The sequence below is a fragment of the Anas acuta genome, chromosome 2 (assembly GCF_963932015.1).
Source record: "Anas acuta chromosome 2, bAnaAcu1.1, whole genome shotgun sequence".
NCBI lineage: Eukaryota > Metazoa > Chordata > Aves > Anseriformes > Anatidae > Anas > Anas acuta.
Genome location: NC_088980.1, coordinates 157,014,685 through 157,034,363, shown reverse-complemented (window position 1 = coordinate 157,034,363; position 19,679 = coordinate 157,014,685). Strand labels below are relative to the sequence as shown.

Sequence of the window (19,679 nt, the reverse complement as noted above, 5' to 3'; positions counted from 1 at the left end):
ATACACTCCGTGATATCCTGTGTCCCATGTCCCATACACACTATGATGTCCCATGTCCCACATGCTGCCATCCCTAATGTCCCATGTCCCATGTCCTATACGCTCCATGATGTCCCATTTCCCATGTCCTATATAATCAATGATGTCCTGTGTCCTATCCCTGCTGTCATGTGTCGCATGTACTATGCACTCCATGATGTCCCATGTCCCACAAGCTGCCACCCCTAATGTCCCATGTCCTATATAATCCATGACAACCTGTGTCCTATCCCTGATGTCCCATGTCACATGTACTATGCACTCCATGATGTCCCGTGTCCTATCCATGATGTCCCATGTCCTATATAATCCATGATGTCCCGTGTCATGTGTTTCATGTGCTACATGTTCCATGACCTCCTGTGTCCTATCCCTGATGTCCCGTGTCACATGTGCTATGCACTCCGTGATGTCCCGTGTCCTATCCCTGATGTCCCATGTCCTATATAATCTATGATGTCCTGCGTCCCATGTACTATACACTCCGTGATATCCCGTGTCCCATACACACTATGATGTCCCGTGTCCCACACGCTGCCACCCCTAATGTCCCATATCCCATGCACCACACACCCCATGACATCCCCCGTGCTCCCCCTCCTGCTGCCCGTGTCCCCTTCACACTACCCCACACCCCATACCCCACCTCCCCCTTCCACACCCCACGTCCCCTCATGCCCTCGTGCCCTATGCCCCCAATGTCCCCCCTCAAGCCACCACGTTCCCTCTCGCCCTCTGCCCGCCCCGTTGTTCCCTGCCAGGCCATGACTCCCAGGCTCCCTCGCGCCGTGTGGCGGCCATGGCGTTGCTGACGGACCTCTACCAGCTCACCATGGCCTACGGCTACTGGCGGGCCGGTCGCCACCGCGTCCCCGCCGCCGCCGAGCTCTTTTTTCGCCGCGAACCCTTCCATGGGGCCTTCGCCCTGAGTGCGGGCCTGGCCGAGGGGCTCCGCTTCCTCCGCGCCTTTCGCTTCTCCGCCGCCGGTGCGTGAGGGACGCGGACACGGATTAGGGGGACAAGCGGGGGTCGTCGTCGCTTCTTGGGGTTTGGGGGGAAAAGAGGGGGGTTTGGGGGTGCGGGGTGGGGTTGGGGGAAAGAGGGGTGGGGGTAGAGGTGGTGGGGTGGGGGGACGGGGACGCCCCTCAGGGGGGTCCTCAGGGGGATTTGAGGGAAGGGGGGGCTGAGGTGAGGGGACAGGGTTTTGGGGGAAGGGGACCCGGGGATGTGTTTGGGGGGGGAGGACAGGGACAAACTTCAGAGGGATCTGAGTTTTTGGGGGACATAGGGGGGACAGAGGGATCCTCAGGGGGACTTGAGGGAAGTGGGGGCTGAGGTGAGGGGACAGGGACGTGCCTCAGAGGGTTTTGGGGGAAGGGGACCTGGGGAGATGTTTGGGGGGGGGGGGACAGGGACAAACTTCAGAGGGATCTGAGTTTTTGGGGGATGTAGGGGGGGGGACAGGGATGTGCCTCAGAGGGACAGGGGGCTCCTCAGGCGGGGTTTGAGGGAAGGGGGGCTGAGGTGAGGGGACAGGGAAATGCCTCAGAGGGTTTTTGGGGACAAGGGATCTGGGGTGGGGGGGGGACAGGGACATCCCTTAGAGGAATGTGAGTCCTCAGGGGGACGTGGAGGGACAGGGACGTGGCTCAGAGGGTCTTGGGGGATGGGGGCTTTGGGGAGTTGGGGGGGGGGGGGACAGGTATGGGGACATTCCTCACATTCCTCAGAGGGATCTGAGTCCTCAGGGGGAGGTAATGGGGACAGGGACGTGCCTCTAAGGGACTCCTTAGGGGACATTGAGGGACAAGGGGCTGAGGTAAGGGGGACAGGGACTGCCTCAGAGGGGCTTAAGGGGCAGGAATCCTGGGTGGGGGTGTCCCCCCCCCCCATGGGACCTGAGGAGGGGACAGAGATGTCCCTATGGGGGGTGTGGGGGGGCCTCAAAAGCACTGTGGGACCTGGCAGAGGGGCAGGGAAAGTCCTCAGTGGGACAGGGGCACCTCTTAGAGGGACCTGGGGACGGGATACCCGGTGTGGGGACAGGGGCTGAGGTGTCCCCTGCCCCTACAGACATCGCCTACCTGCGCTCGGTCCTGCCCAGCACGACGGAGGACGCCTTCTTCGATTACCTCTGCACCGTGGACGCCTCGGAGGTCACCCTCTCTTCCGTGCCAGAAGGCTCCGTCGTCTTCTCCAGGGTGGGACCCGGGTTGAGCCTCGCAGGGGGAACCGGGGGCCGCCAGCAAACGGGGCTTGGCCATGTCCCCACGTCCCCACAAGCTCAGCCAGGGAGATGTCACCCCCGCTGTCCCCGCAGGTCCCGCTCCTGCAGGTGAAGGGGCCGCTGCTGGTGGTGCAGCTGCTGGAGACCACGCTGCTGTGCCTGGTCAACTACGCCAGGTAAGGGCCCCTCCTGTTTTTTGGGGATGCCCTGGCTGCAGAATTCATCCGTCCCTGCTGCACCAATTGTCCCTGAACCTTTTCCGTGTCCGAGCTAAGCAGCACCCTGAGAAAATCCCAAAAAACCATCTAGGTTGGAAGAGCCCTCCAAGATCACCCAGTCCAACCCCTGACCTAACCCTAACCCTAAACCCTCCACTAAAGTCCTCCACTAAACCCTATCACCAAATTCTGCCTCTAAACATCTTTTAAATCCCTTCACCACATCCCTGGGCAACCCGTCCCAATGCCTGATGACGCTTTTGGTGAAGAAGCTCTTCCGAAAACCCATTTTTGTCCCTTTCTCTCCCAGCCTGGTGGCCACCAACGCCGCCCGCTTCCGCCTCCTCGCCGGTCCCGAGGTGAAGCTGATGGAGATCGGGCTCCGTCGCGCCCAGGGGCCGGACGGCGGCCTGTCCGCCTCCAAATACTCCTACATCGGGGGTGAGTGGTGCCCCCCGAAGCGCCCTGCAGTGCCACGGCCGTGCCGTCACCCCCACCCTCCCCCCGTCCATCCTCGCAGGCTTCGACTTCACCAGCAACGTCCTGGCGGGGAAGCTCTACGGCATCCCGGTGCGTGGCACCATCGCCCACTCCTTCATCATGTCCTTCACGGCACTGGAGGAGGTGCAGCCCAAGGTGAGCGGGATGGGACACCCCATCTCGAGCCATAGGACCTCGTGTGTCCCCCCCACGGGATGCCCCGTGGAAGGGCAACGGGGCCACTGTGGGACGCGCGTGGTGTTTGGACACCCCGGACGCGGTGCTGATGTCCCCGAGCAGGTCCTGGCACCGCTGGCGGGCGGGGAGCCGGTGGATCTGGTGGCCCTGGCCGAGTCGTGGTTGCGGCGGGTGTGCGAGCTGCTGCAGAGCCCCCCCGAGAAGGCCAACCGGGGCGAGCTGGCCGCCTTCGTGTCCTACGCCATCACCTTCCCGCACCACTTCCAGGGGCTGCTGGACACCTACTGCGTCATGAGGTGAGGACGGACGGGTCCCTTCCCGTCTTGGCCTCCTGCTCAGCTTGCCCTCGGTCCTTGCCCCCTGTGCGAAGAGGCCACGGGCTCTAATCCTTCTCCTCGCCCTCTCCAGGAGCGGCTTGCCCAATTTCTGCGCCGTGGCGCTGGCCCTGCACCAGCTGGGCTACCGCGCCATCGGGGTGCGCCTGGACAGCGGGGACCTGGGCCAGCAGTCCAAGGAGATCCGGCGGGTGCTCCGAGCCTGCGGCACCGCGTGAGTCCCCCAAAACGGGCAGGGAGCCTACGGAGAGCATCCCCTACCCCGGGTACCCAGCACCTCCTCCGTTGTCCCTGGATATTTGGGGTGGGTGCCCTCCCTGCTCGATGGGGTGCCGGGACACTTTTGGGTGCTTGTTGGCTCTCAAGGCCCCCGGGGCCGTCCTTCTGCTCCCTCCCCAGCTCCTCACTTTCCTTTTCCAGCTTCCAGGTGCCCTGGTTTGGGAGCATCCCCATCGCCGTGAGCAACGACATCAGCGAACGGAGCCTGGAGAGCTTCATCCGGGAGGTGAGGCAGCCACGAGGGGTGACAACGGGATTGTCACCCTCCTGTGACTCAGTTTCTCCTGCGTAAGAGCAGTTTCCAGGCTGGAATAAGTGGATTTTTGGGTGTGCCAGACAGAAACCAAACATTTTGGGGCAGAGCAGCCTCTGACCTGCCCCGTGGCTCTGGTTTTAGCATTTTTTTAATGCTTTTTAGCATTTAAAAAAAAAAGGAGAGGCAGGACGGGCTGCTGATGGTTGTTGTCTTCTCCGCTGCACCAGGGGAGCGAGATCGACGTGATCGGTGTGGGGACCAACCTGGTGACGTGTCCCCTGCAGCCATCGCTGGGCTGCGTCTACAAGGTAGGAGAGGCAGCGCGGCCCCGCTTGGCTTGGGGATAGTTTATGGGTTTATTTAATAATTTATTAGGGTTGAGGGTTTTTTTCGTTCGTTTGTTTGTTTTTTTAATGATTTATTCGGCTGTTTTGCCTCAGTGGCCTCCCCGGCACGCAAGGGGGGGGCACGGAGCTCTGCATGGCCCTTGGCACCAGCTTCGCGTGGCAAAAAACAAGGAGCTCGTCCCCGTAACGTCCTCTTGTTGTCCCACAGCTGGTGGAGGTCAACGGCTCGCCTTGCCTGAAGCTGACGGAGGAGGAGGAGAAGATGACGATCCCCGGGATTAAGGCAATTTATCGGCTCTACGACGATGCTGGTGAGTGTTGGGAACCCCGCTGCGCTGCTGCCCCGTTGATCCTAAATCCTGATCGCCCCTAAATCCTGCTCCTGGCATTGTCAGCGCCCTTAACCCAGCCCCCCTGCAGGTCACCCCATCATGGACCTCATGGCCCTGGAGGACGAGCCTGCACCCAAAGCAGGGCAGGAGCTGGTGGCCCACGTCCTGGGGAGGAGAGGAGAGGCCACCAAGGTCTGGCCGAGCACCGTGGAGCCCCTGCATCGCACCTACTTCAGAGACGGCCAGGTGAGGGGATGGGAAATTCCCAATTCCCTGGGAAATTCCCATTTCCCCAGGAAATTTGGGTTCCCAGGGGAGGGATGAGGTTGTGCCCCATCCGAAATGGGTCCCCCGGGGTTTTCCAGAAGGGTCTGTGGGGTCTGGGCACGCAGGTGGAGACGTGGTTTGGGGCTGCTCTCGGCCAGGTGGCTCTCACCGCAAAGTTTTGGGGCTTCTGCTGCGAAAAGCCTAAAAGGTCGGGGTGGCAGCCCCACGTAGGGACACTCTTTTATCCCCATCCTACAGGTGTGTGAGGTCCTGCCCAGCCTGCCGGAGGTGCGGAGCCACGCGCAGACATCCCTCAACCAGCTCAGCCCCGCTCACCGCCAGCTCCGCGAGCCTCAGCCCTACCCGGTACGCCCGCCGCTTGATTAATCCCGGTCCCATTCCCAATTTTCTGCCCTCGGGCTCCTGTAGGGTCCCTGGGGACACTCAATGTCCCCTCCTGCACCAGGTGGCCGTGACAGAGAAGCTGCACCTCCTCCTCGCAGAGCTGCGGCAGGCCAAGCAGTGAGGGGGGTCCCCGTGCGCCCCCCGCCAAGCCCCCGCCTGGGGGCCAGCGCTTCCCACGTCCTCTACGGAAGGCCGGGTGATTAATTGGGAACTAATGAGGCTAATGAGGCTGCTGCTCTGCCGATCCCCTCCGAGGACCACGCTGGAACTGGAAGCGCTCCCCGCGTGCCCTGGGTGCCCACGGATGGGGCAGGCAGAGCTGGGAGGTGGCGGGGCCACCACGTCCCGGGCTGGGACACGGCGGTGACCGGCGTTGTCACCGCATCGCCTGGGGAGTTCCCTTCCTTCCCTGCCCCTCTCGGTGGCCCTGCCACCCCTGTGCCTTCTCTGGTGGCCACACTGCCCGCCTTGGTGGCCTTACCCGCCCTGTGCCTTCTGTGGTGGCATCTCCAGGCCATGGGGACCACCCTCGTGTCCCAGAGCCCCCGGCGAGGCTCAGCGGTGGCACTAAAATCCCTGCCGAGAAGGTTTCCCACCCACGGAGCCGTGGCAGATGCACTTTGCCCCCTTTCTCCCCTAAGCTTTGGCTCTGTGGCCCCGTTTTTTTACCTTTCCATTTTCTACGAGGTCTCCTAAGCACGGAAGGTGGGTTCAGGTCGACCCCCATGACCTCAAACCTCGATTCTTATAGAGGAAGCGGGGCACTAAGCCCTGCCCTTACTTCAGCCAAAGCACAAAACAAAATCAAAGCCTTACACACCGGTGCTGCGAGCACACTGCGTGCCTGCCCCAGTCCTAAAAAAAAAAAACAAAACTCTCCTTCAGCTTGAATGTCTAATTCAGCACCTGTCATTTCACTTCGTGGTGTATATTTGAATAAAACTGAAATGAGAAGCGAGCGTTGAGCGATGATAGCAGCTGGGGGGGACCCCAGCACATGGTCACAGCCCCATTTTGGGGGATCCTGTACCTAATTCCAGCAGCAAAGCCTCCGGCGTGGCACCTGGAGCACATCTTACCTTGGGGGCAGGCAGGACAGATGAAGAAACGTGTGGTTGAATACCCTAACCAATGACTTACACCCTCTCCCAGCAGAAAGCTTGATAAAAGATGCTTTATTTTAATTTTTTCTCTCCATCGCTTAGGTCCTTGCAACATATGTTGATGGGAAAAAAAAACAAACAACCACAAAGAGTTGCCTGATTGTGTCCTGTTTATAAAAAAAAACCGTCAGGCTGGAGCACAGCTGGGCTTGCGCTCCATAAGGCACTTAACTTTGCACTATAAGAGAGGAAAAAAACCACTTTTTGTTATTAAACCTGCGCACAGTACTCTCAAAAAAGAGCCTGGCCTGAATTCCTACACGAAAACAAATAAAAGTACCATTGAGCGGAGAAGAAAAGGCAGCGAGGCTGCCCTCGGGGCTCAGAAGCAGGGTCACAGCCTTCCCCATCCCTGCACACCGATGTCCATGGCTCTCCTCCAAATATCAGCTCACCGAAGGGTGGGAGCTAAATTGGAGAGCAGCGTTCCCAAAAAAATAAAAGTAAAAATAAAAATGATTAGCCTGGGTTCATTACACTGCATCCCATCCTTCGAACCTGGCTCAAACAGCTCACGGCACTGAGTCCCCAACTGGCTTCCCACTGCCCTGACACCTCCTAACTCGCAAATTTAAATTATTTAACTTAAAGGACGCAGGGACCCTAATCCTTCCTGCTGCCGTGGCAAAGGAAACGTAAAAAGTGCTCATTCTTCCAGTTTTGTCCCGAAATTGTTGTTGCTGTTTGGTACGGATCCCAGAAGTGGATTTAAAGATGGGACAGCAAGTGAGAGAAGGGCTGTTAGGATGCCTCCTGCCCCGTAGCAATAATGTAGGATTCACAAAAAGATGAGAGCGTGCCTCGTGCTCGCCTGCTGTCCCTCTGCTCCACCTTTTTTCCTATGTTTGTTCCTACAGAAATACGTGTTTTTGAGCGTGTTTGCAGCCCACGACATCCAAATAACCTCGCGGTGGAAAATAACAGTGGGTAAAAGTGCCAGAGGTATTAGGATAAGGGAAGGGAGGACAGTTCAGGGCCCCAGCTTTTGGGGTAGGATCAGGAAAAACCTTCCTGACACATCTCAGCCACTCGGCTGCCACCTGGTTCTCTCACTCCACGCGAGGCTGTGGTTTTTCTCTCGGTCTTTACAAACCTGAGGGAAACTCCTCGAGTTTTTGAGATGCTGGTCCTGGGAGGGAAAGGGTGCGGGGAGAACACTGAGGTAGGGCAGAGCACCTGCGGAGGAAGGAGGTAGGAAGAAAGAAGGCAGGAATGAGAGAATTTGAGCGTAAAAACGCCAAATCCAGGTCTGCAGGAAGACCCAAGCTCTCTCTCCATCAAACCTGGAGCAGGATTTCCAAACCCAGCCAGGCTCCCGTAGCTAGCCTGAAGGGCAGACGCTGGAAGAGGTAAGAAGAGGCAAGAAGAGGCAAAAAGTGCAAGCTCGGGGCACCCAGGCTCCGGCTGCTTTCACCCGTTACAGGCTGCGGGGCCACCCCAAGCTCAAATCTCTGACACCAGCCTGAAACGGCGTCACTTGTAGAGGGCCATCTTCTTGCTCTGGTACATGTACATGTAGGCGTCGCAGAAGAGGCGTTTGGCCACCCCGTCCATGTCCCTGGGCTGCTCCAGGGCCAGCACAGCCAGCGGCAAGTCCAGGTATTTGGCGACTTCGGGGCACAGGGTCACCGTGGGGATGTTGAAGCCGTTCTCGTCACCTAAAATTGGGGAAAGGGAGAGATTTTAGCCAAAACGTGGCCCCAAAGGATGAGGACCCACAGCCTGAGCAGTCACCGTCGCGCCTGGCAGCAAGTCCAAGCCTCAGCTGGGAGATCTGGGGGCCACCAGGAGGTGGGAGAGGAGCACCCAGTCCCTGCTGGCTCAGGAAGTCCCCAACCTGAACGCAGCCAGGGGACGAGAGCAACCAGGAGCAACTCCCAAATATCCTTGCCCTGCTCCCGTTTTTCCCTGGGGTTGGCTTAAATGCATACTGGTGGCACTGGGATCCTAATTCTTGGGTTCAGAGCAATGGGCTGTCCGTTCTTACACGAAGCTGCCCCCCTCCCAGCACCCTGCGTTCCCTCTGAAAGCCTCGGGTTCCTTTTAGGATTGGTGCAGAACCTCCCTGACGCTGCCCCGATGCAGAGCAGCACCCACAACGCTCACCCTACACCCTCCTGGCTCCATCCTCACCGTGCCTGTCGGCCATGCTGTCAAAAAACATCCAGTGTTCGTTCTCGGGGCCGTATTTAACGAAGGAGACGTAGTGACTGGTCTCGATGCAGAGCACGGCGAAGAGCTCCATCTTCTCCCGGGGGACCCGTTGGCTTCCCTGGGGGCTCCGGCACTGAAACTCCTCCGGGACGTGCAGCCTGGTGGGTTTGTGGGTTCTGCGGCGGTAGTGGGAGTGAACCTGAGGGAAAACGACGGGGTGGCAGTGCTGAGAGGGCAGGACCGAGCCAGACCTCCAGTTTATCCTCCTCTGGACCCAACCTGGCCAGCTGCAGGGGCAGCGAGGGGAACGTGGGCGTTTTTTGGGGGTTTAACCTGCTGTGGGGTCACCACGGCAGATGTCACGAGCGCCCAAAGAGCCCAAATACCTGTTTGGAGCAGGTGCTGCAGAACTGCTTCAGGCCCGTAGGCGCGAACATCTTGTCTTTGAAACACCCCGAGCACTCCAGGGTGGCGACGTCGCCGCACACGCAGCACTCCCTGGGACCTGCGGAGGGAAAAAGGGGTGAGAGGAGGCAGCTTCCCTCAGCTGAATTCTCACCCTGCAGAATTGAGGCATTCAGGGGATGGGAATCACTCCACGATCCCACCTCAGCTCCTGCTCACGGCCCCAAGAGCCCAGCCCCGTCTCCTGGTGACTCTCACCACCACCTAACAACTTACTGTCGAGCAGCAGGTCAGTGATGTCCAGCTCTAAGGAAGGGATGATCTTGCTGAACATTTTGTATTCCTTTCCAAACCGCGGCATTTGGATAATGAAGCAAGAGGGGATCTGGGAAAACGAAGGCAAACGAGTCACTGCTCCAGAAGAGGCAAATCCCAGAGAGTTTCGTCTCGGTGCTGCTCCTGGGAGGAAAAGCTTTCTGCTCAGGTTATTCACGAGGGCTGAGAGCAGCAGGGAAAGCACGGCCCTCTTCCCAGGTCAAATCCCCTACAACATCTCTTGGGGATGATCCACCAGATCCACTGGCAGGCGCAGGGATGGTGGAGAAAGCAAGAAAGAGGCAGGAGATGGCAACGAAGATGGAAAGGAGCTGGGCTCACCTCCACTAGCTTCTGGTCATAGGTCAGGAAGGAATGTTCCACCAACTGCTGTACGTCAGGAACCACCAGGTCCTCCTGTTTGTCCATAAATATCTGGTAGCAGTAACAGTCCAGTCCCTCGTGGCCTCCAGACCTGCAAGGACACAAAGCAAAGACATTTTGGTATTTTTAAACCAACTGCTACGGAGCACGACCAGAAAACTCCTTCTCAAATGAAGGATCTCTTTATAAATGCACGTAGAAAACCCACAGAGCGAGGCTTCGGGCATTCAAAAGGTGAGCTGTGAGCAGGTCCCCCAAAAACTCTCCATCCCTGAACTGGCAGAAAAAGGATTTCCTTCAGATGCCCCTCCGCAGGGGAGCTGCAGCACAGAGTTCCCTTTGTGCTCAGCCCTTGCGAGCGCTCCACAATGCGAGGCTTGGCCAACGGCCCCACAAACGAGCACAGAAATGGAACAATCCCCTTCTATGCTTCCCAACAGCCCGGTTATTTTGGGCTTCCTCCAGCCTCTCATCCTCTTTGTAGAGTCCTGAGAAACCGGGACCGCATCCACGGGGCTCCCTGTTTTGAGAGGCTGCGGGATCTGAGCCAGCTCGAACAGCCTGGACGCATCCCAAACGCATCCCAAGGCTGTCAAACAGCGCCGGCTCCGCACTGGAGACGGCCTCCACGTTTCTCAGACCACTGCTGTCTTGGCCTAAGGCTGGCACGAGTTTTTTTTTTCAGCGTTTTCCAAAGGTGGCGCCTCTGGGGAGAATTTAAAAATGTCTTTTCCTGGATGGGCCCACCCGGGATAAATTAACAGCAAGTGAGATCACGAGCTACAGCTGCTGGAGAGCAGAAAGCTGAGCACAAATCCCTGAGCTGTGCCTCCACGGCCTTGCTGAGAAGGTGCAGTAACACCTGGTGGTTGCGTGGTGAAGAACTCGTGAGCATCACTCGGGCACGGGTAACTTACTGCAGTTTCAGGAGCGGTTCTATCCCCAGGATCTTCTGCATGATGAGGCTGAGGAACTCCTCGGGATCTGGAAGGGCAGAGAAAAGCAGGGGTCACTCCACAGACGTTAACGAGCAGCCAAGACCAGGAGCAGGAATTCAAAGAGAAGTTCAAGAAACCAAGAAAAAATTCAGAAAAATTCACAAAATTTCAAGAAACCAAACAGCAATTAAACCACCCTCCAGCTAAAATAAATACACAGCCGTACGGAACCGCAGCTGCTGTTCAGTGATGAGCTACCTGCTGCTTCTAGGAGAATTAACGCCACTCATTTGCTATCTGGGAACCCAGAGCTTGTTGCAACGATGTTTGGCACGACCTGCTTCGGTGTCATGAACTACAGGGAGCCTTGCTGAGCACAGACAGGGATGGAGCAATGGGAATCAGAGGGGTGGGCTCCAGATGTCGGCGTTTTCTGGCTTATTTTTAACCAAACTAGCGTCTCTGAGGAACCCCAAATAATTTATCAGAGCTCGGAAGAGAAACTGATCTTGGCAACACGATAAAACCACGCTGGATTCTGGCAGGGACGGATTTATCAGGGCTGATTCAAAGTATAAAGGTCAAGGAAATCCCCCTTATTGAAATTCTGCTCACACGGTTCATCCTCTCCCCTCCTGGCAGCAGCTGCCACCGGTTGGGAGGCGGCAGAGAGAACCCAGCAATCCCCATCCTCCCATCAGACAAATGTCAGTCGAGAAGCACGGGGAGCTCTCGGAAGCCGAAAATATCTCACAGGCACTTTTTTTTTACATAAATAAGCAGCACAGCTCGCATGTTAACACGCGTGCACGGGAGAAGCATGCAATTAAGCTGGTGCTTAATTAAGTTTGGTGCCTGGGTGAGGCAGCAGAGGCTGAAGCAGCCTGGGGAAGCACGTTACCTTTCTCAGCGTTGGTAAAACTCGAGCATTTCCCCTTCTCGGTTAACTGCTCCCGAAGGTGCATCACGCTCCGAGCCTTGACGAAGCCAGTCCTAGAAACAAGAAGCAGCCACAGGTGATCTCTCATTTAGAAATCGAAGCATCACAAGGCTTCTGCCGAGCAGGGGAAGCTCACAGGCGTGCAGGAAGTGTTGGGACAGCTTTACTGTCAGGGGAAGGGAACAAATGGAAGAGCTGGAGCATCCCCACGCGCTGTACTCACTTTCGGAGGGGGTTAACGATCTCCTCCCGCAGAATCTCCTGCACGTTCCTGTCACACAGCGTGAAGGGCGTGAAGAGCATGGAGTCCAGCACGGAGGTGCAGGAGAAGAGGCTGGGAAGAGAGAGGGCTGCGTGAGTCCCGACGGCTTTGCAGCAGCAGTTAGAACCAAAGCGCTGTGCTCCGTGACAATCGGTGGGTTTTTATTTCCAACAGGCCACGCGTGCTGATTGCGGGGGGGTGAGTGCCAGCACAACTCCACAGCAAGACCAAATCTGCTTTAAGGAAGCGAGGAAGCAGCCCAGGGAGAAGGAAATCTCCTACTTTGCAGCCAAAACTGCTCGTGGGGGCACCACCGAGTCTGTTCGGCTCCCAACACTGCTGCACAGTGAAGCTGGGACTTGCCGGATGGTTTCTTTTGAAATCTGTTTCCAGCCACTGCCTCCTCCAGTGACAGAAGCAGCACGGTCCAGTCCAGAGGGCTACGATATCTCAGCACCCTGCGTGACAGACACACGGTACCCGAGGTACTCACGAGGGTGCTTCAGGGCCTGAGAACCTCAGAAGTTAGGAGGGAGGGCAGGAGGCAGCGAGCTGCATCCCCCCGCAGTTATTTTCTGGTCTAGGGCAAAATTTCCAGCCACCTAGGGAGTCCTGCAGCTCTTCTTAAATGATCGTTTTATTTTTGGGCAAACATCACCACCCAGGCCGGCCCTTACCTGAAGAGAGCTGCGTCCATGTAGCAGGAGTTGCAGTGCCCTTGGATCCCTTTCATCCGCCCTCGCAGGACGGACACCGCGTCCTCATTCCTGAGGGGAGGAAAACTGACGGGAGCATGGGGAAGAGCTTCGCGCTCACCTGCAAGAGAAGCGACACAAGCAGCTCCCTTTTAGCTTCCCACCTCGGCTGGGACCGCTCTTGCCCTTCCCCAGAGCCCCAAAAGACTGCTCAGAGGTCAGCGCAGCGCTGTTTTGTGCTGCTCCTGCTGGGACTGAACCACGTTGGGATGGGAATTGGTCTCTTTAAGTCATTGATCTGCTGGAAACGGAGAGAAAACCTGCCCTTCCTCCCCAGAGCAACCCACAGCGCCTCTGCCACTGCTGCGCCAAGCAAGACAAGGAGAAAAACACAAAAAGGCTGGAGCTGCGTTATATTCAAGCTCTTTGGAAAGACCTTTAAGATGTCCCATGTCATTTTAAATCCTTTAAAACTACCTACATCCACCTTTGAAGATTAAGCTGATTTCCCAGTCCCGTATTTTTTGTTTTTTTTTTCAGCGTTCTCCCCTTCAAATCCCATCTCCTCTCTTCAGCAGGTCCTTCAGACAATCCTCCCCTGTCCCTCCTCCCAGTTTCTGGGCAATCCCTATGGGAATCCTTTCTTTTTATTTACTTTGATCTCATTTACAACATCTAAGTGGCTGTTTCACTTCATCTTCTCTGCTTTGGAGGCATTTCTCCCTATTTAAATGACAACACCGACCCGTTCTTCCCCGTGTCTTCTCGTGAATGTGTTTACCACATCAAACTCGACATGAAAACGGGTTTAATACTCTCACTTTCCAAACTTCCCTCTATTTCTCCGTCCCCAGGTACCATTACCTCCTGCCTCCAGCTCTCTGCAGCCAAAACCAGCACCTCTTGGGACACTCCAAGAAAGCACCGGCCAAAAAACTGCACAAAGGGCTCCCCTGTAGCCTGCTTTGGCCCAGCACGGCACCGTGTCCCCTCTCCCAGGGAACTTACTGTCCTCCACGAGGTTCAGGTCGCTGCCACGTGAACTCTGGAAGCGGACGTCAGGCTGGCAGGACTGCAGCTTCACGAAGAGGCCGCGCTTCGGGGCGCAGTGGAAGTAATATTTGCCCAGCCACTCGCCAGCAGTGACCCCCTTATCTTCATCCTGGGGGGAAAAAAACATCGAGGAACGCCATGAGAGCAGGTTTTATGAGGCAGGTGTGATTTCCCCTACGGCCATTTAGGATTTTAAGAGCTGTGCACAAGTTTTGGTCCTGGTTCGCTGGCTGCTTTCACCTACTCTGGTTATTTTTTTATATTTATTGACACCACTTGTAGGATTCTCAATTATTTTGCCCCACGCTTCAATAACTGCTCCTGAAGACAGCGAACAAACCCTCAGAGTCTCTCTGCAGCTCCTCCTCCCCATTCCGAGGGGGCACGCAGCCCTCCCTAGGTCAATCAGCTTGTAAAACATCCCAAAAAGGAAAGAACCCACGAGGATCATTGAGTCCAACTCCTTTTGCTCCTTACCAGCTCAACTCCTGCCATTTTGTGCTTGATCTGGGGGAGGTAGCCCAGCCAGCGGATGATTCCGAACACCTGATTGCCCTTGTCCAAGGTGATCTGGACCATGGAGTTCACCTCCAAGGGCGGGTTCCCGCTCTCGCCCTCCTCGCCGCTCTCGCTCGCCTGCCGTTTCGGTTGCTTCGAGTGGCCCAGGCCCACGTCGGATCCGAAGGTTGGAAAAACACCTGGGAGGCAAAAAAAAAAGCACGTCAGGAGAGACAGGAAGGCGTCAGGAGAGACAGGAAGGTGACGCTTAGTGACAGCCACCTCGGGATCCCGTCGCCGTCCCTAATAGCAGGTCTGCTTTGAAATTAGAGACTAAACGTGCAAGCACAAAGCTGAGCGCCAGGGCCACGAGCTGTAATCCTCAGGAAATGTCTCGATGACAGGGCCAAGCTGGTCTAGCAGCTTGCTGAGGGCGAGAGGAGGTGATTCCACCCCTTGTTACCTTGCTCTCTCCAGCCCTGGAGCTAGCACAGATGTTTCTCTTGAGATGTTTCTACGGATCTTTCAAGCCTCCTGATTTAATTAGTTGGGACTAGAGAAGGTTTTTTTGGACCTTCAGCTCATGGGTAACCCGCAGAGAAGAGCTAAATCCCAGCTCCATAAGGGCACGCACGGTGTGGACCCATCTGATGACAACTTACTCTGAGAAATCAGGTTTTCCTTCACGACGGAGTCCAGAGGGATTTCTCTGAAGATGTCAGTTGTTCCTTCTTCTTCCTGAAAGGCGCAAAGAATAGATCAGCTAAATGGTTGGAATATGAACCAATTTTTTCCAACAGGCCCAAAGACTCTGCGTGAAACCTTTTGGATGCTGCTTCCGCTCCTCTTTAAGTCCTCACTTGTATAAAATTTCAAACAAATGGGGATAAAAACAAACAAACAAACAAACAAAAACCACAAAAGATAATCAGGAAAAAGGCAGCCAGGCTGCTCTTACCGGGCAAACCTTCACGAACCACTGGGATCCCTCCCTGTAGACTGCCATCGCTATTCCTTTCCTGAGGACCTCGTCCACGTAGAAGCTGACGGCGTCCCCCACCTTCACGGGCACCCCCTCCTCCGTTTCCACTTTTGGCTTTTGCTTCCCAGGCTCGTTATCCGGGCCGGGAGTGAAACGGATTCTGCTGAAGGGCAGGAAGATCCCGCAGCCGGGCTTACACTTGAAATACTCGGTGCCGTGGTAGGAGCCGTCGCTGCGCCCTCTGTTCTCCCCCTCACCCTGAAAAAAAAAAAAAAAAGAGGCTGGAAAAGCTCGGCACGGTGATGAACGGGAGGGGGAAAAAAAAAAAAGCAGCAGCTTGCCCTTTTTTGCCCGCTCACCTGTAACTCCACCCCGAAAAAGACCGGGGACAAGGCAGCCAGGGGGCTTTTGTGGATGCTCCCCACGTAGCGGATGACACCGGGGAAGTGCTGCCGCTCGATTTCCACTGTCACCTTCTGGCCCGGCCCGGCTTGCAGAGCTGCCTCGAGGCTCAACCTCTCCAAAAAGGAATCCAACCGTTCGCTGGGGCCCCCGATGCCCAGGAGGAGGGCGGCCACCTCCCTGCGCACCGGCTGCAGGATTTCCACGGTGACGGTGACGGTGGAGCCCTCGTCCAGCATGATGACCTTGAGGAAACGAGCCGAGGGCCGGTCGGCGAAGCTGCGCAGGTAACTCCGCTCGCTGCAGCAGCAGAGGCTGCCGGGGGGGAAGTATTTGCTGCCATAGGTACAGCCCTCCGTCAGGATGTAGTAGCAGTTCCCATCCCCGACCGAAGGCGGGAGGCTCATCGTCGGCGCCCTGAGCTGTGAGAAATCGGAGAGACGAGTCAAGGATGAGCCACGCGTGATATTTTAGGATATCATCAGGTTGGAAGAGGTTTTGAGAGGTTTCAAACCCAGCCCCGCACTCAAGCCCTCGTCCGTCTGAATTTCTGAGTTTCTCCCTTTTAAAAATCCTCTAAAAAGCCACTTCTGGTCTGAAAAAGTTGCCTCGAAACAAATAAATACTCCAAGCGCACGCAGAGCGTGGAAACCACCTCGGTGCTACGCTAAGATCCTAAAGATCGCCACTTTAAAAGCAAATACGTCTAAATTAATTAAATATCCGGGGTGAAAAGGTACATTTTTGTCCATTGCTTTCATGTAATCGGCCCCTGCTAGCTGATAGCACACCGAAACGGGACCCAGGCTGCTTGTTTTAATATTAAAAGGGAGCTTAAAAGCTCTTAAAACTTCAAAGAGGAGAGAGGAGGAATCGAGAGGCGGCATTAAGGGAAGTGGAAGGGCTCACGGCAGGAAACGTGAAGGCAGCTGTCGGACAGAAAAATAGAGAAAATTAAAATAGAGAAAAATAAATTAAATAGAGAAAAATAAAAAATAGAGAAAAATAAAAAATAGAGAAAAATAAAAAATAGAGAAAAATAAAAAATAGAGAAAAATAAAAAATAGAGAAAAATAAAAAATAGAGAAAAATTAAAAATAGAGAAAATTAAAAATAGAGAAAATTAAAAATAGAGAAAATTAAAAATAGAGAAAATTAAAAATAGAGAAAATTAAAATAGAGAAAATTAAAATAGAGAAAAATAAAATCGAGCTAATTTCTGATCGTGCAAAGAGAAAAACAAGACCAAATTCAACATTTTCCTGATCTTTCCAGCACCAGAAGTTTTGTGATTTGCTCCCCGGGTGACAGAAATGAGCGTGAGTTCAGACAGACGGGTGGCATTTGGGGTCTTTGAGGGCTTTTTGTTGTCCCTTCCACAGCAGGAGGGGACGGGGGCACAGTGGGGACAGCAGGGGAAGCGTCCTAGGTGACGGGGACATTGAGGGACGAGGGGATGGGGGGGAAGCACTGGGGGAGGGTGGGCTGCCACCCTGCTGTCCCCAGGGGTCTCCTCTGTCCCCTTGTTGTCCCCAAGAGTTCCCTCTGTCCCTCTGCTGTCCCCAGGGACCCCCTCTGCCACCTCAATGTCCCCAGGCCCCCCCTCTGTCCCCAGGGACCCCTCTGTCCCCTGCTGTCCCCAAGGCCCCCCTCTGCCACCCCAATGTCCCCAGGGACCCCTCTTTCACACCCCTATCCCCAAGGACCCCTCTGTCCCCTGTTGTCCCCAAGGGTCCCCTGTCACCCTGCTGTCCCCAAATCCCCCCTCTGTTCCCCTGCCGTCCCCAGGGACCCCCCTGCCACCCCCCTGTCCCCAAGGGACCCCTCTGTCCCCCTGATGCCCCCAGGGCCCCCCTTTGTCCCTCTACTGTCCCCAAAGCCCCCCTCTGCCACCCCAATGTCCCCAGGGACCCCTCTTTCACACCCCTATCCCCAAGGACCCCTCTGTCCCCTGTTGTCCCCAAGGGTCCCCTGTCACCCTGCTGTCCCCAAATCCCCCCTCTGTTCCCCTGCCGTCCCCAGGGACCCCCCTGCCACCCCCCTGTCCCCAAGGGACCCCTCTGTCCCCCTGATGCCCCCAGGGCCCCCCTTTGTCCCTCTACTGTCCCCAAGGCCCCCCTCTGCCACCCCAATGTCCCCAGGGACCCCTCTTTCACACCCCTATCCCCAAGGACCCCCCTGTCACCCTGCTGTCCCCAAGGCCCCCCTCTGTTCCCCTGCCGTCCCCAGGGTCCCCCTCTGCCACCCCCCTGTCCCCAATGGACCCCTCTGTCCCCCTGCTGCCCCCAGAGACCTCCTTTGTCCCTCTACTGTCCCCAAGGGCCCCCTGTGCCACCCCGTTACCCCCAGGATCCCCTGTGCCACCCCCTGTCCCCAAGGTCCCCCTCTGCCACCCCCCTGTCCCCAGACCCCCCCCTCTGTCCCCCTGCTGTCCCCAGGTCCCCACTTTTGTCCCTCTACTGTCCCCAAGGCCCCCCTCTACCACCCCAATGTCCCCAGGAACCCCTCTTTCACACTCCTATCCCCAAGGCCCCCCTCTGTCCCCTGTTGTCCCCAAGGGCCCCCTGTCACCCTCCTGTCCCCAAGGTCCCCCCTCTGCCACCCCCTGTCCCCAGGCCCCCCCCTCTGTCCCCTGCTGTCCCCAGCTCCCCCCTTTACCCCCTGCTACTCCCAGAGTTCCCCTGCCACCCCCATGTCCCCAGCCCCCCCCCTCTGTCCCTCTGCTGCCCCCAGGGCCCCCTTTGTCCCTCTACTGTCCCCAAGGCCCCCCCTCTGCCACCCCCTTACCCCCAGGGTCCCCCTCTGCCACCCCCATGTCCCCTCTGTCCCCTGCTGTCCCCAAGGCCCCCCCTCTACCACTCCCATGTCCCCAAGGCCCCCCTCTGCCACCCCAATGTCCCCAGGGCCCCCCTTTTGTCCCTCTACTGTCCCCAAGGCTCCCCCTGTGCCCCCCCCATCCCCAGGGACCCCCTCAAACCCCCAAGGAACCCCCTCAGCCCCCCCGGGGGTGCCTCAGCGCGGTCCCAGCGATGTCCCTCAGTGTCCCCGTGTCCCCCCCGGTGTCCCCTTTGTCCCCTTGTCCCCGTGTCCCCCCCCCCAGCTCCTCACCGGCCCCCGGCCGCGGCCCTCACGGAGCCCCCCTCACGCCGGCACTTCCGGTCCGCCCCGTCACAACCACCGGGCGGCCAGCCAATAGGAAGCGGCGGCGGAGCCACGGCTGCCCAATGAGAGAGGAGAGGGGGCGGGACCGCGCCGCCTTTAGCCCCGCCCCCCCTGAGGGGGCTGTGGTGCCATGGCCCCCATGGCCCTGGGTCCCCTTGGGGCTGTGGTGCCACGGCCCTATAACACGTAGTCCCATAGCCCTGTGGCCCCGTGGCTTCATATCCCTGTGTCCCCAAAGCTCTGTGTCCCCCTGGCCCTGTATCACAGTGTCCCCATGGTTCTGTGTCCCCATAACCCCATGCCACACGGTCCCAGAGCCCTGTGTCCCCATGGTCCCATATCCCTGTGTCCCCATAGTGAGGTGTCCCCATGGTTCTGTGTCCCCATAACCCCATGTCACATAGTCCCATAGCCTTATGTCCCCATGGCCCCATATCCCTGTGTCCCCATAGTCAGGTATACCCAGGGTCCTGTGTCCCCATAACTCTATGCCACATAACTCCCATAGCCCTGTGTCCCCATAGCTCTGTGTCCTGTGTCCCCATATCCCTATGTCCCCATGGCCCCATAGCCCTGTGTCCCCATGGTCCCATATCCATGTATTCCAATAGTCAGGTGTCCCCATGGTCCTGTGTCCCCATAACCCCATGCCACATAGTCCCATAGCCCTGTGTCCCCATAGCTCTGTGTCCTGTGTCCCCATAGTCTGTCCCCTATGTCCCCATGGCCCCATATCCCTGTGTCCCCATAGTCAGGTGTCCCCAGGGTCCTATGACCCCATAACCCTATGGCATGTAGTCCCATAGCCCTGTGTCCCCATGGGCTGTCCCTGTGTCCCTATGGCCCCAAGGCCCCATATCCCAGTGTCCTCATAGCCCTGTGTCCCCATAGCTCTGTCCCCTGTGTCCCCATAGTCAGGTGTCCCCATGGACCTGTGTCCCCA

General features: G+C 57.1%; 2 protein-coding genes across 3 annotated transcripts; one reads left to right on the top strand and one right to left on the bottom strand.

The window, feature by feature from the left end:
- The first annotated feature begins 770 nt into the window (after positions 1 to 770).
- NAPRT (nicotinate phosphoribosyltransferase) lies at positions 771 to 6,341 on the top strand. Its single transcript, XM_068672797.1, has 13 exons — positions 771 to 1,025; positions 2,113 to 2,240; positions 2,360 to 2,442; positions 2,795 to 2,925; positions 3,005 to 3,120; positions 3,265 to 3,458; positions 3,571 to 3,711; positions 3,918 to 4,002; positions 4,260 to 4,340; positions 4,588 to 4,690; positions 4,800 to 4,957; positions 5,237 to 5,344; positions 5,445 to 6,341. The coding sequence occupies exons 1-13, from the start codon at positions 839 to 841 to the stop codon at positions 5,502 to 5,504; spliced, it is 1,575 nt and encodes a 524-aa protein (XP_068528898.1). The 5' UTR covers positions 771 to 838; the 3' UTR covers positions 5,505 to 6,341.
- Positions 6,342 to 6,537: 196 nt separating this feature from the next.
- LOC137851558 (ubiquitin carboxyl-terminal hydrolase CYLD-like) lies at positions 6,538 to 18,781 on the bottom strand. 2 transcript variants are annotated; one of them, XR_011093282.1, is made up of 16 exons: positions 18,683 to 18,781; positions 15,532 to 15,996; positions 15,149 to 15,430; positions 14,853 to 14,928; positions 14,170 to 14,390; positions 13,648 to 13,801; positions 12,622 to 12,760; positions 11,906 to 12,016; positions 11,644 to 11,735; positions 10,722 to 10,788; positions 9,763 to 9,895; positions 9,382 to 9,490; positions 9,087 to 9,205; positions 8,680 to 8,899; positions 6,827 to 8,204; positions 6,538 to 6,724 (listed from the first exon to the last, which is right to left on the bottom strand). XR_011093282.1 is itself a non-coding variant. In XM_068672790.1 (15 exons), the coding sequence occupies exons 2-15, from the start codon at positions 15,979 to 15,981 to the stop codon at positions 8,020 to 8,022; spliced, it is 2,358 nt and encodes a 785-aa protein (XP_068528891.1). In that variant the 5' UTR covers positions 15,982 to 15,996; positions 18,683 to 18,781; the 3' UTR covers positions 6,538 to 8,019. The 2 variants fall into 2 exon arrangements, 1 of the variants encoding a protein (XP_068528891.1); XM_068672790.1 differs by having other exon boundaries at positions 6,538 to 8,204.
- Positions 18,782 to 19,679: the final 898 nt, after the last annotated feature.

Coding starts and splice junctions, on each gene's coding strand:
- NAPRT (XM_068672797.1), top strand. CDS start 839: ATGGCGTTGCTGACGGACCTCTACCAGCTCACCATGGCCTACGGCTAC. Junction 2,443..2,794: donor TGCCTGGTCAACTACGCCAG/GTAAGGGCCCCT, acceptor TTTCTCTCCCAG/CCTGGTGGCCACCAACGCCG. Junction 4,691..4,799: donor TCGGCTCTACGACGATGCTG/GTGAGTGTTGGG, acceptor GCCCCCCTGCAG/GTCACCCCATCATGGACCTC.
- LOC137851558 (XM_068672790.1), bottom strand. CDS start 15,981: ATGAGCCTCCCGCCTTCGGTCGGGGATGGGAACTGCTACTACATCCTG. Junction 14,391..14,852: donor GGAAAACCTGATTTCTCAGA/GTAAGTTGTCAT, acceptor TTTGCCTCCCAG/GTGTTTTTCCAACCTTCGGA. Junction 11,736..11,905: donor ATCGTTAACCCCCTCCGAAA/GTGAGTACAGCG, acceptor TCTTGTTTCTAG/GACTGGCTTCGTCAAGGCTC.